General features: G+C 45.5%; 1 protein-coding gene across 1 annotated transcript in view; it reads left to right on the top strand.

Annotated features, from left to right (window-relative positions):
• Positions 1 to 23032, top strand: part of LOC147121997 (cytosolic phospholipase A2-like) — a 225818-nt gene that overhangs the window by 134524 nt on the left and 68262 nt on the right. The window contains exon 6 of the mRNA XM_085982614.1: positions 1455 to 1492. Within this exon, the coding sequence (XP_085838740.1) occupies positions 1455 to 1492 (38 nt within the window). The remainder of the gene's footprint in view (positions 1 to 1454; positions 1493 to 23032) is intronic.

Genomic DNA, 23032 nt, shown 5'->3' with positions numbered 1-23032 from the left:
TTTTTAAGGGGAACATTGGATAAACATTTTAAGCAATAGAAGGAAGCGGGGCAGTGAGATTAGGATTGGATTTTGCTGGAAAAGAGCCAGCATAGACAAAGTGTGAAGTTACATCCTTCTGTGCTGCAAACATCTTTGGTTCCTACCCAAAACTCGGGTCCCTTTCTGGGTTCTGCAGCATTTAGCATCCCAGGTCTCATGCCAAAGCCAGGATATATCCTGCTGCTGCTGGGAGGTGTTTGTGAGAAGCTCAGGCTAACTTGCTCCTTCGCCTCTCCCTCTTCTCCCACTTTTTCTGAAGCACCTAGCCTGCATTTGGATGCCTTCTCCCCGTTCTCCCTCCCTGGATACTCCCATCGAGATTGGGAATTAAAAGCGTGCAAATTTAATGACCTTTATTGGCAAATTTTATCTCTCCTTTTAGGCTGGGTTTAAACCCAGGTCACACAGAGTTTTGCAGTCCACCATTTCAATACTGATTATATAATTGGATTCACAGTTATAAAATGTAATTGCACTGAGACAATAGTCTGTGTTTTCATCCAATTAGGATAATAATGTTGGGTATAGCTTGACTTATTTAAACGTTATAGAAAAATCAGCTCCTTATTTCCTTTTTTTCAGCTCATTAAAGCTGTAGTAGCCCATACTTACCACAGAATTGTTTTGCCCTGACATGTAGTAATGAACTAAGGAAAACTGCTCTTATACAAGTCCACAAGTGCTGGCCGGCCCCTTAAAAGCTTCCCCTGATATCCACAAGTGTACTTTCTGGCAGGAGTCACTGGGTAGCAATCAGGCGTAAGAACTCTGCCTGATAATTAGAAGTAAATATAAATAATTTTCGGTCTTGTTAAAGCTCATTATTGCAGACCTGTGGAGATGGCAAGTTATTTCTTGTCACGGATTGATCTGGCCAAGGTGTCAACTCTTGAGGAATTGGCATCCAGGGGTGGGAAGACTTTTAAAAATACTCTGTCAGAGCTCCGTGTGGTGTTAAGTAATAAAGGTTGGATGCTTCTGGGATCAATTCCTGTTCTGCTGAATTCGCAGATCTCGGCCAGAGCAGCAGCACAGAGCACTACAATTGGCTTCAGCAGCCCTGGTCTATGGATATGAAAAATCAGCCATTGTCCCCAGTCTCAGTCACTACCGAGTGCCTCCTGCTAGAAGGTGCATACATGTGAGTGTTGGGGAAGGACACAATTGGGCTCGCCCCTGATGCATTCTATGGTAGAAGAGCCTGCCAGGAATCGCTGTCAGGGTTTATGCCCCAGTTTGGAAACCACGGCCTTCAGGAGAGATGGGGAGAACATTTTAAAACAATTACAGTTTTGCTCATTTCACGGTAACAGTTGGAGTCTAGTTCCCTGTATACCTCTGTTCCCACAAATTGTCATGCTGCACCATTAGTTCCAGACTCCATACTAATCATTTCATTTCATCTTTTCCAGGTGACCACTGTATTTTTGGACATGTTCTTGGAAGTTTGGTACGTATCCTTATGAAGCTGCAGTTTACAGACAAACTCTCTTCATGATTGAATGTGAAAACTGTATGTGTTTGGCTTAAAGATGTGTGCCAGTAATTTCCATGGTGCCTCCCTGATCACCTGCGGTAACCTGGGCAGAAGAGCAGCAGAGACTCCGGAGAAATGGCGGAAGTGGTCACTTATGCCGTTTCTCTCAAAGTTACGGCAGGAGATCAAGGAACCCCAATGGAAATTTAAACTCGTGCTCTATGACGGATCGTCTTCTCCTTCTTAGGCAGTCCCTCGGAACCGAGGATGCCTTATAAACTTGCCCTTTTTTGATTGATCTCCACTCCACGTACCCACCTTCTCATCACATGGGATAACCTGTTGACCATCACTGTGTGGGCTCATGTGAAGAATGACCATGTTAGTAAGGTACCAATAGACTGCTGGCTATATCCAGGACTGAGACTGTACCTTTAGGAGAGGGAGCTGAGAAAACTGGGTAAATCTATCACACCTGTCGATTCCAAGTGTAGTCATCAGCTGGAGCAGGGTTAGAGGTCAGGATAATTTAACCAGGGTGAGTAGGCGTAATTCAGTCATCATTTTGAAGTCATACATTCTGTCCTTTTGTTTAGCTTTCCTATGTCCAAGGAAAAAAGGATTCTAATGGAAACTACCGATGTGGAGGGGAGGGCAAATGGCACTGAGGAAAGGGCAAAAGGGATGTGGAAAGATTTAGGAGAGGGGTGGAGATAAGGGAAGGGGAGGTGGGAAGGGAATGGGAGAAGGGAGAGAGGGGTTGGGAGATAGCAGGAGCGAGGGAATCAGGAGGGGATAAGTTAGGGAAGATGGCATTGCAGGGTGAAAGGGAGAGTGGGGAAAGGGAGGAAGATGGGGGGAGTGTTGTGACAATGGGAAACAGGCGTGTGAGCGAGAGAGTAGGAGATGTGATACTCTATGTAAAAAGCAGGAGGTAGAGAAAAAATAATTTAAAAGGAACAAATAAAAGATTGGTTTAGCAAAATATTGTAAAAAATTAATCTTTAAGACCCAGATCTAGTCATTTAAACGCTACTTACCTGATGACAAAAAATGAGTTGAACAAAAAAAAACTTGGGCTGGGAATTTTTCAGAGCTGCTCCTGTTCCGTCGCTGCAACTTCACCGGAAGCGGGTGGAATGGGAACTGCTCCAAGGGAATTACGAGAGTTGGTCTCACAGATTTATTCTACAGCCACCCTGTGGCCAAATTGTGTAGTTAACAGTGTGATGTTTACATAGGCAAAACACACAGGGGGAAATTTTTCGGGGGGGGGTCAGCGAGCGAGATTGGTGGCGGGTCAGGTGGAAAAGTGTTTTTTATCTGCCACGCGCCTTTACCAAATGTCAGGTTTGTCAGCGCTGAGCAGACCCGACACGCAGCGGCGGGGGAGGCAATTCAGGTCATTATGACCTTGTTAACAGAGGATCATCAACAATTCTGAGCTCACCTTCAGAATTTACCAGCTCACCAACGGAATCCACACTGTTCTGGAATCACAACTATTAAGCTGCGCGGGAGATGAATGGCCATGGAATCATCTCATTACTTGACAGCTCGAAATGTGCTATAAAAGTTTCCATCTCACAGCTGTTCACTTTCCAAGCTCAGAAGCTGTTGCTCACTCCATTTGGAACATAGATTGAGCTTTATGCAGGTTGCAAGTGTTTGGAGCAAACTCTCTACCCAGTGTCACCTCATTGTAACAACCTCTCTCACCATTGACAGATTGGTTCTGTCATCTCAACTTCACCTGCCATCTATTCCATCAGCATGGGTAAGGTTTATACTCTCTCAGCTTGGTCCTCAGAATCTGACCACGATCAGCCGCAATACCAGCATCACCAACACCAACCTTCTCCCCAATCACATGATGCTGCTCAGGACAGAGGGCAGCAGCACCCGACCATATTGCTGCCCGGGACGCCAGGGATGGCCCCACCATGGCCAGATTTACTTCACTTGACACTGTACACCCTGGCTGCCACATGATGCGCCAGGTGGGCACTGTTATGTCCGTGTATCTTAATGCTGTGTCCTTCAATAATCAGACAACAGACTGCAGGGAACGATTCAACAGGTGTTTACTGAATGAGGGTTACTTTAGAACTAACTGTACAGATCACTACTCAGGGTTTATATATAGGTGTGGTCACTGCCGGTACTACAGTATACAGGAGCTGTAAAAAGTAGTTCTCTCCCTTAAGGTATATATACATTACATACGTTACAATTCCTCCCCTTTTAGATTAACAGTACCATAATACTCATTTAACAATTAACATTTTTAATATACAATGTTATATGAAAATAGTCCATTCATATATTCAGTCTCTGGGGAGGCTTCCTGATTCTTTCTGGATAACGCCTTTCCCGAGTGTCTCGCTCTTGGTGCGGAGGCGATTCTAGCACCCTGTCGTCAGTTGATTCATCAGCTTCCAATGCTATTGTTTCTGAGGTAGATGCGACCTGTACGTCGGGTTCCTCACCAGGTACGTATGGCCGAGACATGGGGTTGACTCGTTCCTGTGACTCTAGGATCTGGTCAGCATGGCGTCTTACAATGTTCTCCCCAACATCCAGTGTGTACATTAGTGGCCCCTGCCGTGTGCATATCGTTCCTGGTTGCCATTTCTCTGTTCGGTAGTCGCGGGCCAAGACTGGTTGCCCTACATTGAAGCTCCTTGTCAGCTTCTCATTGATGTGCTGGAATTGCTTACTCTCAACATCTCTTCGTACATTTGGTCTGAGCAAATCCAGACGAGATCTCAACCTTCGGTTAAAGAACATCATGGCCGGGGCCTGGTTGGTGACTGCATGTGTCGCATTTCTGTAGGCTAACAGGAAATTGTCCACCTTATACTGCAGTGGAATGTCGTCATCGCACATGGCCTTTACTGCTTTTTTAAAGGTTTGTACGAACCTCTCAGCCAATCCATTTGTGGCTGGATGATACGGGGCGGATGTGTAATGCCTTACCCCATTCCTTTTTATAAATCTTCGAAACTCTTCGGACACAAACTGTGGTCCGTTATCAGAGCAAATCTGCTCTGGCAAGCCGTTCCTGACAAAAATGCTCCGTCGGACTGCAATAGTTTTCTCCGTGGTGGTGGAGGACATTTTGATCACCTCAGGCCATTTTGAGTGCGCATCCACGGCTATTAAAAACATTAAGTCCATGAATGGACCAGCAAAATCAATATGCACCCGTTGCCATGGAGATAAGTCCACTCCCATGGGTGTAGAGGGGCATGTGGTGGTGCATTTTGGACCTTCTGGCATCCTGAGCAGCTCTTTGTCAGGTCCTCGATTTGCTGATCGATCCCCGGCCACCACACATAAGCCCTAGCAAGGCTTTTCATTTTCACCCCTCCCAGATGACCTTCGTGAAGCTCATTGAGCACTCTCTCCCTTAACTTGGGTGGAATTACCACTCGGGATCCACACATCAAGGTCCCCTGGCATACTGACAGCTGTCCTCTTCTGGATGAGAATGCTGGCAACAGTGAGTCGCCATGTGCTGGCCATCCCTTCATCGTCAAATCATATACCCGAGACAATGTCGGGTCATTTCGGGTCTCCTTCTCTATACCAGCGTTAGTTACTGGCAAGCATTCAATTATAGTCGAATGAAATATTTCGACAGGATCCACTGCTGGTGCTTCCTCCGCAGTAGGCAGTGGCAGGCGTGATAGCCCATCAGCGTTTCCATGCTGTTTCGTGCCCTTATACTCGATTTCATATTGGTGCGCCCCTAGAAAAAGGGACCATCTTTGTAGCCGTTGCGCAGTCATCACCGGAACGCCCTTCTTTGGATTAAAGATGGAGACAAGTGGTTGGTGGTCAGTCAGCAAGGTGAACTTCTGCCCGTGCAGATAGTGATTGAACTTTTTCACTCCCCACACTAGGCTGAGTGCCTCCCTGTCAATCTGGGCGTAGTTACGCTCGGCTGAGGTTAGTGATCGTGACGCAAAGGCTATTGGCCTATCTGAGCCGTCCGAGAATTTGTGCGACAGCACCGCTCCAATGCCGTAGGGTGACGCATCACATGCCAACCGAATTGGTAATGCCGGGCTGTAATGGGCCAATACCTCTTTCGATGTGATTAGTGTTTTGCTCTTCTGGAAAGCTCGTCTACATTCGTCACTCCACTTCCATGGCACCCCAGTTTGCAGTAGGGTGTTCAGTGGGTGTAGTATTGTAGACAAATTTGGCAAGAACTTATGGTAGTAGTTTACCAGCCCGAGGAACGACCTCAGTTGTGACACATTTTCCGGTGCTGGAGCCTTGACTACTGCCTCAATCTTCTCTGGGGACTTATGTAATCCCTCTTTATCGATAACGTGGCCACAATACGAGATCTATTTTCTAAAAAACTCGCATTTGGGACGGTTAGCTCGGAGCCCATATTCCTGCAATCTAGTGAGCACCTGCTCCAGGTTGGCAAGGTGATCACTGTGATTTTCGCCCGTGACCAGGATGTCGTCCAAATAACACTGGGTCCCTGGGATCCCTTGCAGGGCTTGTTCCATTGCCCTCTGCCAAATAGCCGGAGCTGATGCTATCCCGAATACCAGCCGGTTGTATTGGTAGAGACCTTTATGGGTGTTGATTGTGAGGTATTTTTTTGATGCTTCTTCTACCTCTATTTGCAGATACGCCTGGGCCAGATCAATCTTAGTGAAGCGTTTCCCTCCAGATAGCGAGGCGAAAATATCTTCAATCCGCGGAAGTGGATATTGTACGGTGTGAAGGACCGGGTTCACTGTTACCTTAAAGTCCCCACAGATGCGAACTTTCCTTGGTTCCCCAGGCGTGCTGCTCAACGACTTTTTCATCACAGGGACGATGGGTGTAGCCCACTCGCTCCAGTCTACCTTGGACAGTACACCTGAATGTTCCAGACTCTCCAGCTCTGCTTCGACGGCTGGGCGGATCGCCTTAAAAAAATTTGGGCTTGCGTTTTCTTCAATTTTAATCATTGCTGTCATGCCTTTTAGTGTTCCGAGTCCTTGCTGGAACACTGCTTTCGCGTCAGTTAGGACCTTTGACAGTCGCCCAGGTGTGACGTCGTCATCCTTTTTGTCAGCCACAGTCAGTGCCTGTATGGAATGCCAATCTAGCTGTATCTTCCGGATCCATTCACGTCCTAGTAGTGGTGGTCCTCCATCTGGCAATACATATAGGTCCATTTTTGGTGTTTCCTTGCCGTTATATATAACGTTCACCCTTATTTTTCCTTTGGGGTAGACTTTTTGCCCCGTGTACGTCTTCAAGACAATCTTTTTATCTCTCAAGGGTATATGTGAGAATAGCCGCTTGTAGTCCCTTCGGTTTATGACTGTTAGGGCTGATCCTGTGTCCAATTCCATTTTCACTTGGACTCCTGCTATCTTGAGCGTGACCCAGATAGTTTGGTGATCCTCCGTTTTGATCACATTATGTAGTTTCAGACAACCCAGCTCCTTGCTTCCAGAGTCTGTATCACTCTTCTGTTCGTCTGAACTACTCTCCGTCACCTTATGTACCTTCTTGTACTTCTCCTGTGGAGATTTCTTGCTGCTGGTTTTCTTTCCCGACCTGCAGACTCTTGCTATGTGTCCTACTTTTCCACACTGTCTGCACACTTTGTCCTTGAACCAGCAATCATTATGGTCGTGTGTTGTTCTGCCGCAGCGATAGCACTTCACTGTTCCGTATTGTTGAAACGGATTCTTTTGGTCCTCAATCTGGTTCAGTACAAACACTGAGTCGAATACTGGTTGAGTTCAACAGTTTTTATTCCGTCATCCCGGGAGACTTACTCTGATACAGCACAGTCCTGACTCCAGAAGAGTCCGACAGGTTAAACCAGAGCAAGCAATCTTTCATACAGTGTGCCACATTATTATACTTGCATTTGAGAAGACATTAACACATCGTACAGTCTGCACCAATCCCGAGCTGTACACGTATACATTTAATTTGATTTCCTGGCCTGGCAGTATGAAACAAAGAAGTCACATTTCACTGAATGGTTTATAGTTAAGTAAATATCCTGGTAATGGTTTCATGATCACCTAATCATTATGGTAATGCGTTTGCAATCATGGTAATGTGTTTTCTGATCACCTATTGTCTGTATAACCTCTGCACTCCGCCCTACACTGTTTCCACCAGCAAGGTGTGACATCGTGGGTGCCAGCCATATTAGCAGCCACAGATCAGTTTAGCTTCTTTTATTTTACTTCCTGCTGCCTTCACAGTTTCTTGAGTTAACATGATCATTTCTTACAATATGCAAGTGACTCAGCGATGTCGACATTTCACCACCAGTTTATGCTGACAGGATCCTCCATTTTAGATTGACAGGGTCCTTGGCTATGCGAAGCGAGTTGTTACCATATTTTGCATTCTATATCCTCATTCCCCCCCTTTTATCGTTCCATGATAACCATCTAAGGTACCCAGTGATTCTGGGCTTCATCCTACTGGTCCATCTCCATCTTATTGAGTCTATTATACTCCTCCTCCATTAATTCCTTCTCAAATTTAATTTCTTCTTCTGATAGTTTCCTTTGTACCAATTGACTTGGAATTACAGTTGCTTCTAATCTATTGCAGCAACACTTAATCAGCGTGAAAACTAGAAAAATGCACATAATTACGGCAAGTACCACCCTTGGAAAGTGGTTAGGTCGTAACCTGACGACTTCCATTTGTCCCTGTCGCCCTCCTGGTTGTATGAATCTTTATAAACGCCGCTGGCGTTCTGGCGCATGACCCACTCCGCCATCTCTGTGGCATTGAACGGGATGGGTCTCAAGGGAATCCCTCTTTTACTATGGATAGGAATGTGACTGCAAACCCAACAGCTTGTTAAGTTATAGCTTTTGGCGTATTCATATGACATGTGCAGAAAGGTGTTGGTAAGTAATTCACGTTTCTTCCGTGATTTGTCCGTATCACCTTGAGTCAGGCACAATAGTCCAAAAAGTCCAATAACAACGAGCAGCAACTTCATGGTTTCAGTCTTCAGTGGGCGCTCCGCCTGTGGTGGTGTTTTCTTCTTTGTAGCACTCGGCTCCGACCCGCCTGGGATGCTGTTTTCTCCCGGCTCCGAAACTTGATGCTAAGCAGATGGTCCCCTAGCGGTTGTTAATCTGTGAAATAAAAGGCTTACACACAATCAAAATTAAAACTTAAAATATTAAAACTTAAAATTAAAAATTAAAATCGTATAATAAGTATAATAAGAGTAGGATTTCAGCAGGCCAGAACAATCCAAACACAACACCAGACCTCGTAAAAGCTGCAGTCACCTCTATCAAGGCCGAGCACGAGTTCTGTAGTCTCCTATCAATGGCTGATCAATCAAAATAAAATTAATGATTGTTCGTAAAATCTACTATATACTGTACTGATTTACTACTGATTATCTCCCCCCCTTTTGATTGGTTTCTCCAATCAATTTACAGTGGTGGAAATGCACCCATGCGCTTCTTCCCTCGACCTTAGCTGCAGTCGGGGTTGTTAGTAAGACCTGATATGGACCTTCCCACCTTGGATCTAGACTTTTACGAGTCCAGTTCTTAACCATCACATACGAACCTGGTTCAATTTTTAGAGAACCAGATAAGTCAGGAAGTTCACCATATGCAGCACGGACCTGTGAATGCAGCCCGCGCAAAACCTTAGTAAGAGCCAAGACATAGGTCGTCATTTCTTCAGTCATATGGTGAAAATGCACCGTTGTAGGAGCATTTTGGTTCCAGGGAGTCTTGAGTGGTCTACCATAGATAATCTCAGCAGGTGTAAGTCGTGCTTTACCCGCTGGTGTGGTGCGGATCTGAAAGAGAGCCACAGGAAGCAATTTCAACCAAGTGGAGCCGGTTTCGGCTACCAGTTTAGCATGTTTGTTCTTCAGAGTCTGATTGGTTCTTTCGACAAGTCCTGCAGCCTGTGGTCGATAAGCACAATGCAATTGCTGATGAATGTTCAACTGGGTACAAAGTTCCTTGTTCACTTCGGCAGTGAAGTGAGGACCGTTGTCAGAACTTAACCGAGTTGGAATACCATACCGAGGTATGATCTCTCTCAGCAATACCTTAACAACAGTAGAGGCAGAGGCTTTATTGTCTGTGGTTGGATATGCCTCGATCCATTTACTAAATACATCTACAATGACAAGTACGTATTTGTAACACTGACATCTTTCCAACTCAATGTAGTCCATTTGCAGGGTCTCAAAGGGACCCTCAGGTAAAGGGGTTTTTCCCCATTCGCAAGGCACTCCCTTTCCTGGGTTGTGTTGTTGACAAATCAGGCATCGATCGCTAATGTTCTGTGCTATTGCTTGAAGCCTTGGATGCCACCAAGTACTTAGAAGCAAATCACCCACTGCCCTGGCACCACAATGAGTTGCAAAGTGTACACATTCAATAACCCATAAAGCTAGCTCATCAGACATGCAAGTCTGTTCCGCGGGAGTAGTCCAGAGTTTTGATAAAGGGTTATATACACATCCCAATTCTCTCCACAAATGCTTATCACTACCAGGAGCGTCCTCCTGCAACTTAATCACCTCTTGGATGGTTGGCATTAGTTTTTCCGAGGTAGACTGATTCTTTTTGGAATTTTTAGTCTGCCTCATCATTCGGGGCACAATCATTTGGTGACTCCTAGAAGCATTTTTGGCCGCCTCATCAGCGCGGTGGTTTCCTATATCTACCGGGTTTTGGCCAGTGGTATGGGCAGAGCATTTAATCACAGCTATCTGTTTGGGGAGTAAAAGGGCTTGCAAGAGATCTGAAACTAACTGACGGTGAGAGACCGGGCTGCCCGAAGAGGTCAGAAAACCTCTATTTTTCCACAATTGTCCAAAGTCGTGAACTACTCCAAAGGCATATCTAGAGTCTGAATGTACATTGATTTTTAATCCTTCTCCCAAAGTACAAGCTCGTATGAGTGCAAACAGTTTGGCTTGCTGGGCAGAAAAAGGGGATTCAAAGGCTGCTGATTCTAAGGTGACACCTTCCTGATTTACAATTGCATAACCAGAAATTCGTTTTCCCATCTCATCAACTGAAGAACTGCCGTCCGTATACATGGTAATATCGGGATCTGCAATAAGAGTGTCAGACAGATCAGGTCGGACTGAGGTATCATCCTTAATGAGGTTTAAGCAATCATGGCTTGGTTCATCACTCTCGGTGGGCGGATATGCAAGGAAACTGGCAGGGTTGATACTGCTACAGTGTTTAAATGCTAGCCGAGGATTGTTCAGTAAGTATATTTCATACTTATTTTGCCTGGCGGTAGTCAGGTGTTGGGTCTGCAATTGCCCCAATAACGCAGTGACTGAGTGAAAGCTATACACGGTAATATCCTGCTGAAGTGTCATATTAGCAGCTGACTGTAGACTGTTGTAGATGGCTGTAAGGATCTGGGTGCAATAGGGATGTCCTAAGGCTACCGGATCCAGTTTTGATGAATAATAAGCTACCGGTCGATGCTTATCTCCATGCTTCTGAGTCAGAACTGCTGTTGAGCAATCGTTCATTACTGTGCAACATAACTGGAATGGCCTATCATACAGGGGTCGTCCCAGGGCTGGTGCTTGGACCAGATCCTGTTTTAATTCCTCAAATGCCTGCTGTGCCTCTAGTTCCAGCTCAAACGCTCCCTCTTTAGCCGTGTAGGGAGTCAGATGTTTGGTTAATACTGCAATATTAGGTATCCACTGTCGACAATAATTAACCATTCCCAGCCACTGCCTGACTTGTTTGGCCGTTTTAGGGGTTGGCGTCTCGCATATTGGCTGTATTCTGCTAGTTTCCAAACTGCGGTTTTCGGCTGATAACATAACTCCAAGAAATTTAACTGTCTTCTGAGCCACCAATACTTTCGCTGGAGATACCACATATCCTAATTCTGAGAGATAGTTCAACAACTGAATAGTGTCCTCTCTGTTACCTGGCTCATCAGGGCTAGCAATGAGAAGGTCATCCACATACTGGATCAGATTGGAGCCACAATTTAATGTCAGTGTCTGTAATTGCTGTTGAAGGCACCGCGAAAACAGGGTAGGTGAATTCACAAAGCCCTGGGGTAATCGAGTCCACGTATACTGCTGACCGTTGTAAGTGAAGGCAAAAAGGTATTGGCTAGTAGTGGCCAATGACAGGGAGAAAAAGGCGTGCTGGAGATCGACTACCGCAAAAACTGTAGCATCAGCAGGTATCGAGGCCAAGATGTGTGCTGGATTAGGTACTAGCGCATGAAGTGGCTGAACAATCGCATTTATTGCTCGTAAATCCTGCACTAGGCGGAACTGATCAGGCTTACCAGGCTTCGGAACAGCCAGGATGGGTGTATTACAACTGGATTGGCAAGTTACCAAAATTCCCTGCTCCAACAATCCCTTAATGAGTCTGTCTATACTCGGAAGAGCTTGGTGTTTCAAAGGGTATTGTCGTACCGTCGGCAAGGTCACATTTTCCTTCACTGGGATCTCAATGGGTTTTATGCCGGTTAGACCTACATGCGTTGGGTCTTCTGCCCATACCTGTGGATTCACATACTCCAGTATGTCTTTCCCTACATGACGGTGCACCACAGTCAGGCTAGGCTCAGGGTTTTGGTAAAATTGGACCATCAGACCTCCGGGTAACTGTTGCGGTTGGTGACATTCTGGGTTTGCCTGATCGATCGCTCGTTTTACCATGGGCCCCAAATCTTTGGCATGGAAAGGCTGGTTAACTTCCCGCGTGATATGAGGGCCCACTGTCGAAGGCTGCTTCCACAAGTGTAAGGGAACCTGCACAAACTCTGCTTTTCCCTCAGGTCCAGTTACTACAGCCTTGAGGTAGATTGTCCATTCGGTACCTTCCTGATCTTTAAAATACTCCTCAAGGGTCCTATCCTTTCCACTTCGATCATATGCCAGTGTCACATGATAGGAGGATGCATTGAGGCCGAGCGACCACCATTGAGGTGTAGTCGAAACATAACATTGCCTTTTATTTGCCCAATGTCCTATTGCTATTCCTTCATCACCACAATCAAGTTTGAGTTGGAATGCACATAGTAAGTCTCTGGCCATTAAATTGCAGTCCAAGCCGGTAGTTATTACAAATTGGTGGGTTGCAGATTGATTTTTGTAGGTCACCTGAACTGGTTCTGACATAGCATACTTGGTCATTTGACCTTGGAAGCCTGATAATTCCTGGGTCTTGTTGGATCGGGGAAGTTTAAGGTCCGATTGGACAGAGGACATGGCGGCTCCAGTGTCTACTAAAAAGGGATACCATTGATCCTGGATTTGCAACATTAATAAGGGTTCTCGGTCCGAATGTAAAGTGCTGACCACTAGATTAGCTAGTCAATTCTGTGGGAATGGATTGTTCTGGGAGAAATTGGTATATCCTCCCCTGCCTTCTCTAGGTCCTCCTTTGTTTCCTCTCCATCTTCCCCTGCCTCTCCTAGGTGGGTCTCCAGAGGCTAAGGATTGGCAGTCTCTGACCCAGTGGCCATCCTCTCCACAGTTATAACACTGCCCTTGTCTTGGACCTTGGTATCCCCGTCCTTGTCCTCTACCCCTTCCTCTACCTCCGTAATTCTGTTGTGGAGGGGCGTAGGGTTGGCCGTACGCAGTAGCATCGGGGCCGTTTGGATGAGTGTAATATCCATAATTCTGAGAGTCTACCCATCCAGGGGTACAGTATTGAGGTTCCATCTGATACCCTGTCCTGTCTATCGTGTGTGGTTGAATTGGGACTTCCTTCACGACATATTCTGTTTTTATTGTCTTCTGGGGTTGGTTCTCCAAACCTTTACTCTCTTTCCAATAATATTTTATGGCTCTAGTAATTTGAGCTGGGCTATTTTCTGCCCAGTTCATATTATTGGTTTTAATTGCGGTTGCTACCGCAGCCGGAAGGCAGTTCATCAGAATGGCGCAGAATTGGGGTGAATTGGCTCCTCCTTGATAATTGGTGTCCCCCGACTGTCCCTGATAAACCTCACAGAATCTCTCCAAAAATTCCTCAGGTCCCTCATCTTTCTTTGGCTTAGTATCTAGGACATTGGATATGTTAATAGGCTTCTGAAGTGTTTGACTAGCAGCCATAAGCATGGCTGTTATTCTATCATTGTCATTCCCCATGGCCACATTTAGGGCTGCCAGATTAGCATGTCGCAAGTGAGTTAAGAATCGAGTATGTTCCGAGGGGGTCAGTACTTGTTGGATTAAAGCCCATAAATCTTGGGATTCAGCGTTGTACACTTGAATGGTGGTTCGTAAAAAGTCCACAAACTTTTGAGGCGCTTTGTGGCGATCCGGCGCATTAGTTAGGATAGACATTAATTCATTAGGCTTCCATGGGAAGAATACATCTATGGTGGGGTTAGCTGCGGCAGTAGCCTGATCTGGGTTTGGCATCTTTCTCACTGGAAGGTTCCTGGGTGGGTTACCGGAATGATTTTTTGATTCTGACTCATGATCCTCAGGAGGTGATAAATCATCCTCCGAATCGGTAAAGTCACTACATGACTCAGTGTCGCTTTCCTGAGTGGATTTATGTTGAACTAACTGTCTGACTCTTCTTATTTTCCCGTTTCTCTTCTTCCTTCTTTTTCTTTTTCTTATCACTCCGGGTAGGAGTATAATTTGGCACAGGGTTTGTCTGTCCTGCCGTTTGTAACCGGGTCCGACTACTTATGGGATCAGTAATGCCTGTGGCACTATCGGGTAAGGTGGTTGGGGGTATTCCTGGAGTGAATGGGGGACTGGTTGCGGAGAGGGTTGCTGGAGGGGTAGTATTAGGCATCGCTAGTGAGGCCGATGTTGGAAGGGAGGGGTAAATATTGATGTGCTGGGGTGGCTGAGGAGGTGGCGCATTAGGAGTTCTGTACATCCAATTGTCTAAGTCCTCATCTGTTCCGTCTCCCTCTTTCAACCTAAGGCCAACCATTGAACTACGCAGTTCATTTTTATCCTTTTTATCTGGCGCCTTTTCAGATTTTGACCTTTTCTCATGTGCACATTCTTTCTTAAGTATTTCAATGGGTTTAGGATTTCCTCCTTCGGTTAACTTTATTCCTAATTTAACAGCATTTTCTTGCCAGCTGGCTAATAGGGAACTGTCTTTAATTTCTTGGCAGTACTGTCGCCAGAGTCCAATTAGTTTTTTAGTCTTGCTTCCCATGTTCTTTTTCCAAATCATTTCTTGAGCTTGTTTAACCGTTTCTAAACTTTTGGGACCCCCTAGTGGCCATTGTTCGCTGCCTAATTTTTTATTTAAACCCCCTGAGAGTAGTCTCAATTGTTGGGCTTTATGCGGATATTTGTCACACAATGTTTGTAAGGCACTGCCCTCGTCACTTGTTGTGTCTAGGTAATTACCCATGGTTCTCTTACACTAAGGGCTCCCTTTCAGGATTCGAGTTACGTTTTAAAAGTGTCTCGTATATTTCACGGATACCGGCACACAAAACTAAACACCACAATACAATAACTACAATACTTAGACCAAACAAAAACGCAGTGAGTCGTCTATATTCATCAAATAGTAATTTTAGCCTCTGTCACCGTCTGGTACAGGTATTCTTAAACTCTAATTATTCAACTTATACGACCCTTATCTTGCACTCCCCGAGTACAAGTTGCTCGAGCTCTAGAGTCCCCGACTCTCTCTTTTTACTTTCTTTCAAGTATTCTTTTTCTCTTTCTCTAAAATCACTACTTATCTACTTTTTAGTCCAATCGGAGCCTGAGCGGACCAAGTGAAATACGAGGCCGGCGCGTTACCCGACTTGGATACTTATTTCCTAAGTTTACACAGTATTCGCCAGATTGACCCAGATCTCGTCGGGACACCACACAAGAATTAGCGAGTGGCAAAACTTTTATCGGACTTACGGATCAGAGGAAAACCGAGGTGGTAAATTTAAACATACTCACTCCGGGGGCCCATTTCCTCCTCTCACGTCCAAAACTAGTTCGGCTCTTAATTTCGCGAATTCTCGGTGATCGTCCGTTGAGATCCCACTTCTGACACCAAATGTTGAAACGGATTCTTTTGGTCCTCAATCTGGTTCAGTACAAACACTGAGTCGAATACTGGTTGAGTTCAACAGTTTTTATTCCGTCATCCCGGGAGACTTACTCTGATACAGCACAGTCCTGACTCCAGAAGAGTTAAACCAGAGCAAGCAATCTTTCATACAGTGTGCCACATTATTATACTTGCATTTGAGAAGACATTAACACATCGTACAGTCTGCACCAATCCCGAGCTGTACACGTATACATTTAATTTGATTTCCTGGCCTGGCAGTATGAAACAAAGAAGTCACATTTCACTGAATGGTTTATAGTTAAGTAAATATCCTGGTAATGGTTTCACGATCACCTAATCATTATGGTATTGCGTTTGCAATCATGGTAATGTGTTTTCTGATCGCCTATTGTCTGTATAACCTCTGCACTCCGCCCTACACTGTTTCCACCAGCAAGGTGTGACATCGTGGGTGCCAGCCATATTAGCAGCCACAGATCAGTTTAGCTTCTTTTATTTTACTTCCTGCTGCCTTCACAGTTTCTTGAGTTAACATGATCATTTCTTACAATATGCAAGTGACTCAGCGATGTCGACATTTCACCACCATTTTATGCTGACAGGATCCTCCATTTTAGATTGACAGGGTCCTTGGCTATGCGAAGCGAGTTGTTACCATATTTTGCATTCTATATCCTCAGTATGACATTTCATTTGTGCCATATTCTTGCGGTCTCCGTTGTATCTCCGCAGCGCCCCGTGCTGCTGCTTCGTGTGATACTGCAATGCTGAAAGCCTTGTCCGGCGTAAGATCCTTTTCTGATAGAAGCCGTTTCTGGGTTCCTTCACTTTGAAGCCCACACACAAACTTGTCCCTTAAAGTATCTGCTAGTCCCGTTCCAAACTGACAGTGTTTCAATAGCTTGCGCAGTTCCGTTAAATACTCAGCATTACTTTCATCTTTATGCTGGTTCCTTTTGTGAAACTTAAATCTTTCTGCTATCAGCAGTGGTGTGGGGTTTAAGTGGTCCTGTAGGATTGACACTATATTTTCAAAATCCTTTTCTACTGGCTTCTCTGGGGTTACTAGGTTTCGTAGTAAGCCGTACGTTTTTGCACCCAATTGAATTCAACAAAACCAGCGCTTTCTTGTCATCTGGTACTTCATTCGCCTTGCAGTATACTTCTATGCGTTCGACATATGTCGTCCAATCTTCGACTTCATTATCGAACGCTGTGATACTGCCACTCTTCGGCATTTTTGGGTGTGGTTAGACTGGCTTAAAATGGCGTCTCCCGCGCTTTCCTTTCTTCCCCGCTGCGGCTTAAAATGGCGTCTCCCATGCTGCTGCCAACGCCACTCTCGGTGGTCCTCGTGGCAAATGGCGACTCCCTGTGGGTTTCGTGCGCTGCTCCTGCGCTGCTGCCAACGCCGCTCTCTGCGGTCCTCGTGGCAATGGCAGCGCCTCGCATTTTCCTGCGCGCCTCTCTCCCCCGTTGACGCTGCTCGGCCCTTGAACACCGGCTGCGTTCTGCTCTCTATCGTCTCTCTCCCCCGTTGACGCCGCACGGTCCTGAACACCGGCTGCGCCCTGTGCGCTCTGCCCTCTCTCTCTCCCCCGTCGACGCTGCTTGGCCTTTTTCTGTGCCGCTCGGTCGGGCTCTAGCCCGCCGCTGTCCAGGAAGGGTCTGCGCAGCACCTGTTGCCAGCCCGTTTCGCTGGACCACCGTGACTGGAAAGCCAAGCCTGGCTCTCGACAGCCTCCCCTGCGATGCTCAAATCTCCGCTGGATGACTGGGCGGTTGCCCGTGGTCGACGCCCGTGCTTCTGGACTTGACCTTCTTCCACTGTTCTCCAGGAGCGAATCCCTGGGAGGTGATGCAGAGTTGCAGGTAGGTTCGAATCTGCCTCATCGCCAATGTTATGTCTGTGTATCTTAATGTTGTGTCCTTCAATAATCAGACAACAGACTGCAGGGAACGATTCAACAGGTGTTTACTGAATGAGGGTTACTCTAGAACTAACTGTACAGATCACTACTCAGGGTTTATATACAGGTGTGGTCACTGCCGGTACTACAGTGTACAGGAGCTGTAAAAAGTAGTTCTCCCCCTTAAGGTATATATATACATTACATACATTACAGGCACCACCCCACACCAACACATTAAACCATCCCTACAATGCCCAAGCCATTCCCTTCACACTCATCACCATTGCGGGGGGTACCGTTATGTCTCACCATTCACTGCAACTCACTAAGCCACTTCCAAAGGTGCACACAAATCTGTCCAAGAGCGGAAAGTGTTGAAAATAAAGATTTCAGTGTTTGACAGCACATTAACAGAAACTTCACATGAACATTGGCTAAAAGACACAAGTGCCTCCCCTTGTGTGTTGTTAGTTGGTATGATTGGACTAGGATGAGGGTGAGTGTGAAGGGTGGCTAGTGAAATGGGGAAGTGATAATGTAGATAGAGAGGGATGGGTGGCGGTCCAAGGTAAATTGGTGAGTAAGGATGTGCAGGAGTAGGTTAGGGAAGGCAGAGTGATCGGGATGTGATGAGGTTGAGTGTGGTTTTGCAGTAACGTTTTTCGATCTACTAAGATCATTGAAAGGTTTGCGCCACTGCAGCCTGGTCTTCCTGACGACATCTCTGCTTGTTCCCTCCTGTGCAATGTGCAACCAAGCTGTGTTGATCTTCTGGGGAGGTCTCTTCTGCCCATTGGAAGGCATATAGAGGGAGTCATGGGAGAGCCTGGGTGCAGCCATGCACCTCTGTGCAGTGCTTGTCAGTGTTTGCAGCACCTCAATGCTGTAGAACACTTCTTCTTATCGTGTCCACGGACAGTCTATACATAGCCCAGCCAGAACTGGACACATTTTTGCGCCTTGTTGTTGAATTCGGCAAAATCTGCAACAGTGCAGGGTTCCTCTAACGATGGGCATTACAGGAGATGTTGCATAGTCTGTGCCTCAGTTCCACAGTCACAAGTTGTCAGGCTGGTTGAATATCCCCATTTGCTTAGTGACACCTTTGAGCAACCTACACCGGTCCTAAGTCTGTTAAGTCACTTCCAGGTTGCCCAGTTGCAATTAGCTCCTGGGGGAAGGCTTTCATCAGGTAAAATTTCCATCGCTGGGGGTTGTTCAAGACTGGCGAGCACTGACAGCATAACTGTCAAATTAAATTTGCGCATGCTCCCTTTAAGGAAACCGGCTGATGACGCATCATCGAATGACGTCATCAGACCCACTTCCTTCAATTGGACCAGGAAACATGCTGGGCGGGCTTAACAATCCCAATCAGTGGAAAATCATGTTGGAGGCCAGGATGGAGCCGGTAGCGAGGCTGCGACACGCCACCGACCTCGCCCGCCGAGGACCCGCCGAGGTAGGGAAAATCGCGCCACAGAGACTGATGTTATGTTGCTGTGCTGGGTGGGAACAGGGGATGCTCCTTAGTGATGATCAGATTAATTCGTAAGTTCTCTTTATAGGGGCCTTGTCAAGATACAGCTGTAGAAATACAGTCAGATCTGTTGCAACAACATGTAATACATTGTATTTTTTTCTTGAAAATAAGATTTATATTCCAAAAAGCTCTGCATTCTGCAGTCTGTGTGAACTTACTGTGGCAGCCAATGTGGCAGCTTTTGAGTAATTGAACCAAACCTGGCTGATAAACTGCCTAATACACCCACATTGCTCCATTAAATAATTTGAGCTGCCACACCCACAGTCTTCAGTCTGAATTCTCATTCATATTCTCTTAATGTGTATATTTTTAGAAGCAGGTTTAGCTATTTTCAATGCATTTCGTTAACCTTCCTCTTTTAGAGAAAATTAATTGTTTGCTTTACTAAAACTAACAGACTAATGTGATATTCTTGGGTGTGTTTCGATTAGGAAAATGTTTCAATTGTTTAAAAGTTTCCTAAGCTAAATCTTGCAGGGCTGGGGAAGTTCAATGTTTTTGTTAGTTTGGCTTTAGGCCATCACTTTAGCGCTATCAAGTAAAATCTCACTACATTCACATCCGAGCATATAATCCTGTCACGTGTTGCTGGCCCATTATAGTTTATGTGTCAGAACTCCTGTAAAACTCCATTTTCTGTCATATGACTTTTATAAACCATCCCGTACTCATTTTCCTATCATCTTTTAATTTCTGTTTCTTCCCTTTGAATGCCACTGTGCCTGACATGGAGCCAGTCCTGGCAGTCTGCTCCTAGGCCACTGCCCATGCAACTGTTACGATGACTACTTGGAGGTGTGTGAGAGTAGCGTGAGCATTACCCAGTCACTGATTTCTTCCTCTAGCCCTGAGGGGGAAAGTGCCAACTGATTGCTCAATGCCCTCTTTAGATGATACAGCTAAAATTGATAGTTCAAATTGTGTCCGAGACAGTGGCACAAAGCTGTGTCCTATCACCACAAATCTCATGAAGCTATTTGTTCCCTGATTCCACATGCTCTGACTTTAGTCATGAATCTACGATATGGTACCTTGTCAAAGGCCTTTTGGTGTTTTTATGACTGGAAGGCCGTTTCCGGTGGGGTTCCACAGGGCTCAGTACTAGGTCCTTTGCTTTTTGTAGTATATATCAATGATTTAGACTTCAATGTAGGGGGTTTGATTAAGAAGTTTGCAGATGGTACAAAAATTGGCCGTGTGGTTGATAGTGAGGAAGAAAGCTGTAGACTGCAGGAAGATATCAATGGACTGGTCAGGTGGGCAGAAAAGTGGCAAATGAAATTCAAACCAGAGAAGTGTGAGGTAATGCATTTGGGGAGGGCTAACAAGGCAAGGGAATACACAATAAATGGTAGGATACTGAGAAGTGTAGAAGAACAGAGGGACCTTGGAGTGCATGTTCACAGACCCCTGAAGGTAACAGAACAGGTAGATATTAAGAAGGCATATGGGACACTTTCCTTTATTAGCTGAGGCATAGAATATAAGAGCAGGGAGGTTGTGCTAGAACTGTATAAAACACTAGTTAGGCCACAGCTAGAATACTACATACAGTTCTGGTCACCACATTATAGGAAAGATGTGATTGTACTAGAGAGGGTACAGAGGAGATTTACGAGGACGTTGCCAGGACTGGAGAATTTAAACTATGAGGAAAGATTGGATAGGCTGGGGTTGTTTTCTTTGGAACAGAGGAGGCTGAGAGGAGACTTAATTGATGTGTATAAAATTATGAGGATCCTAAATAGAGTGGATAGGAAGGACCTATTTCCCTTAGAAGCGAGATCAATAACCAGGGGGCATAGATTTAAAGTAATTGGTAGAAGGATTAGAGGGAAGTTGAGAAATGTTTTCACCCAGAGGGTGGTAGGGGTCTGGAACTCACTGCCTGAAAGGGTGGTAGAGGCAGAAACCCTCATCGCATTTAAATAATACTTGGATGTGCACTTGAAGTGCCGTAACCTGCAAGGCTACAGACCAAGAGCTGGAACGTGGGATTAGGCTGGATGGCTCTTTTTTGGCCGGCACAGACACAATGGGCCGAATGGCCTCCTTCTGTGCCATAAATTTCTATGAAAGTTTATGTATATTATGTCCACTGCATTACCCTTATCTATTCTTTCTGTTACTTGTTCAAAGAATTCAATAAGTTTGGTCAAGCATGACCTTCCCTTTTGAAATCCGTGCTGACTATTCTTTACTATATTTTAAGTTTCTAGATGTTTTTCTATTCTACCTTTGAGTAAAGATTCCAATATCTTTCCTATCACTGATGTTAAGTTAACTGGCCTATAGTTCCCTGGATTTGTTTTATCTTCCTTTTTGAATATTAGCTGTTTTGTCAGTCCTCTGGCACGATTCCCTTTTCTATTAAATTTTAGTGCCTCTGCTATATCTTCCTTAGCTTCTTTGAGTATGTTCGTATGTAATCCAACCAGGCCTGGGGTTTTATCCTCTCTATGCTTGTCTAGTTTATCAATTCTCTCCCTCCCTTCTATCTTCAGTGTCTTGATATCCTTTTTGATCTTTTTTTCTAATATCATGTCCACCTTGTTGGGCTTCCTGGTAAAAACTGAGGCACTGAGGATCTTTCTGCCATTTCACTGTAATTACCTGCGAGTTTATCTTGTGCATCCCTTAGTGGCCCTATATCTATCTTAATTTCCCTTTTGTTATTTATGGGCTGGATTTTCATTGAGGAGGCGGGTAGGAGGCAGGACTACAACTTTCGGGGTTGTAGTCCCGCCTCCATCGAGTTCTAGCCAACCCACGTGATTTTGACTTGATTGACCTTGTTGAGCCCGCCCGGCGGGCTCAGCAGGCCAATTAAGGGCCACCCGGCAACAGGTGACATCACAGATTGACATTTCATCTGTCAAGACCTTTTGACAGATGAAATATCAGCGTTTGACAGCTGTTTGAAGCTGTCAAACACTGACAATCTGTACTCTAAGTTAATTCCTTCCTCTCAGGATGATTTAGAGATCTCCCCGGAACAGAAAGCTGAATGCTGGAACTTTTGACAGATCGCAGCCATTCTGCTTTCTGTGCCGGTGAGATGAGGGACTCCTGAGACCTGAAGGAAGGAAGGCTGTAAAGGTAAGTAAAACTTCTTTAAACACTTTACACACACCAAACACACTTACCTCTGCACTCATGCACCCATTACTCACCTGAACACCGGACATCTCGAACCCTCCAAGCCCTTCAGCCCGATGGCCTACCTCCTCTAACTTGGCGTGGTTTGGAGCTGTCGGGAATCCCACATTTCACCAATGAAAATAGGGATTAGGCTAAAAACTGCCTGTTAACGACCTGTTAACAGGCAGTTAATTGGCACTAATCCCCTTCCCGCCTCGGGGAGGCGGGTTCCAGTGCAGGTCAGGTACCCGCCTCCTTTGAAACTGGCATGGAGGCGGTTTGGGGGCGGGATGGGTTTGTGCCCCCCGATTTCGGGATTTTAACCCCCCACACGCCTCCAATCCCGCCTCCACGGCCCAATGAAAATCCTGCCCTATGTGTCTATAGAATACTTTCTATTTCTTTTTATAATTCTTTGATAATTAATTTCTTTTCACTTCAATCACCATGTTGACTTTTTTCAAATCTTATCTCTGCTCTTTTCCAATAAACTTTTTTTCCCACAAAGGTGTGGTTCAAAACGTGGGTGTTTCCCTGTTACTGTAGCTGGCCCTTTAACATTAGGTCACATGACATCATGTGTACTTCGCCAACTATTGTTGCAATACCTTTAGACTGTTGAGACCACTCAGCACTTTTAACAACTGTCTAGGGCTTAATTTCCTCTCACAAAAGAATTTTATAAAAATGCATTAATGGGGCTGATGCCAGAGGAAATTGAGCCACCTGTAGATTGAGGGTTGTAATACAATCTCGGGGTCTAAAGGCTACTTAAACTATTTTAGCTTTTCCCTTACAATTTTGTCCGTACTCAAAAGATTGTACTGCAAATCCCAATCCTCTGTTGTGTCTT

The sequence above is a fragment of the Somniosus microcephalus genome, chromosome 3 (genome assembly GCF_052327205.1).
Source record: "Somniosus microcephalus isolate GS21.2 chromosome 3, FLI_Smic_1.0, whole genome shotgun sequence".
NCBI classification, from domain to species: Eukaryota; Metazoa; Chordata; class Chondrichthyes; order Squaliformes; family Somniosidae; genus Somniosus; species Somniosus microcephalus.
The sequence above is the reverse complement of the archived record's forward strand: the minus strand, read 5'-3'. Positions and strand labels throughout refer to the sequence as shown.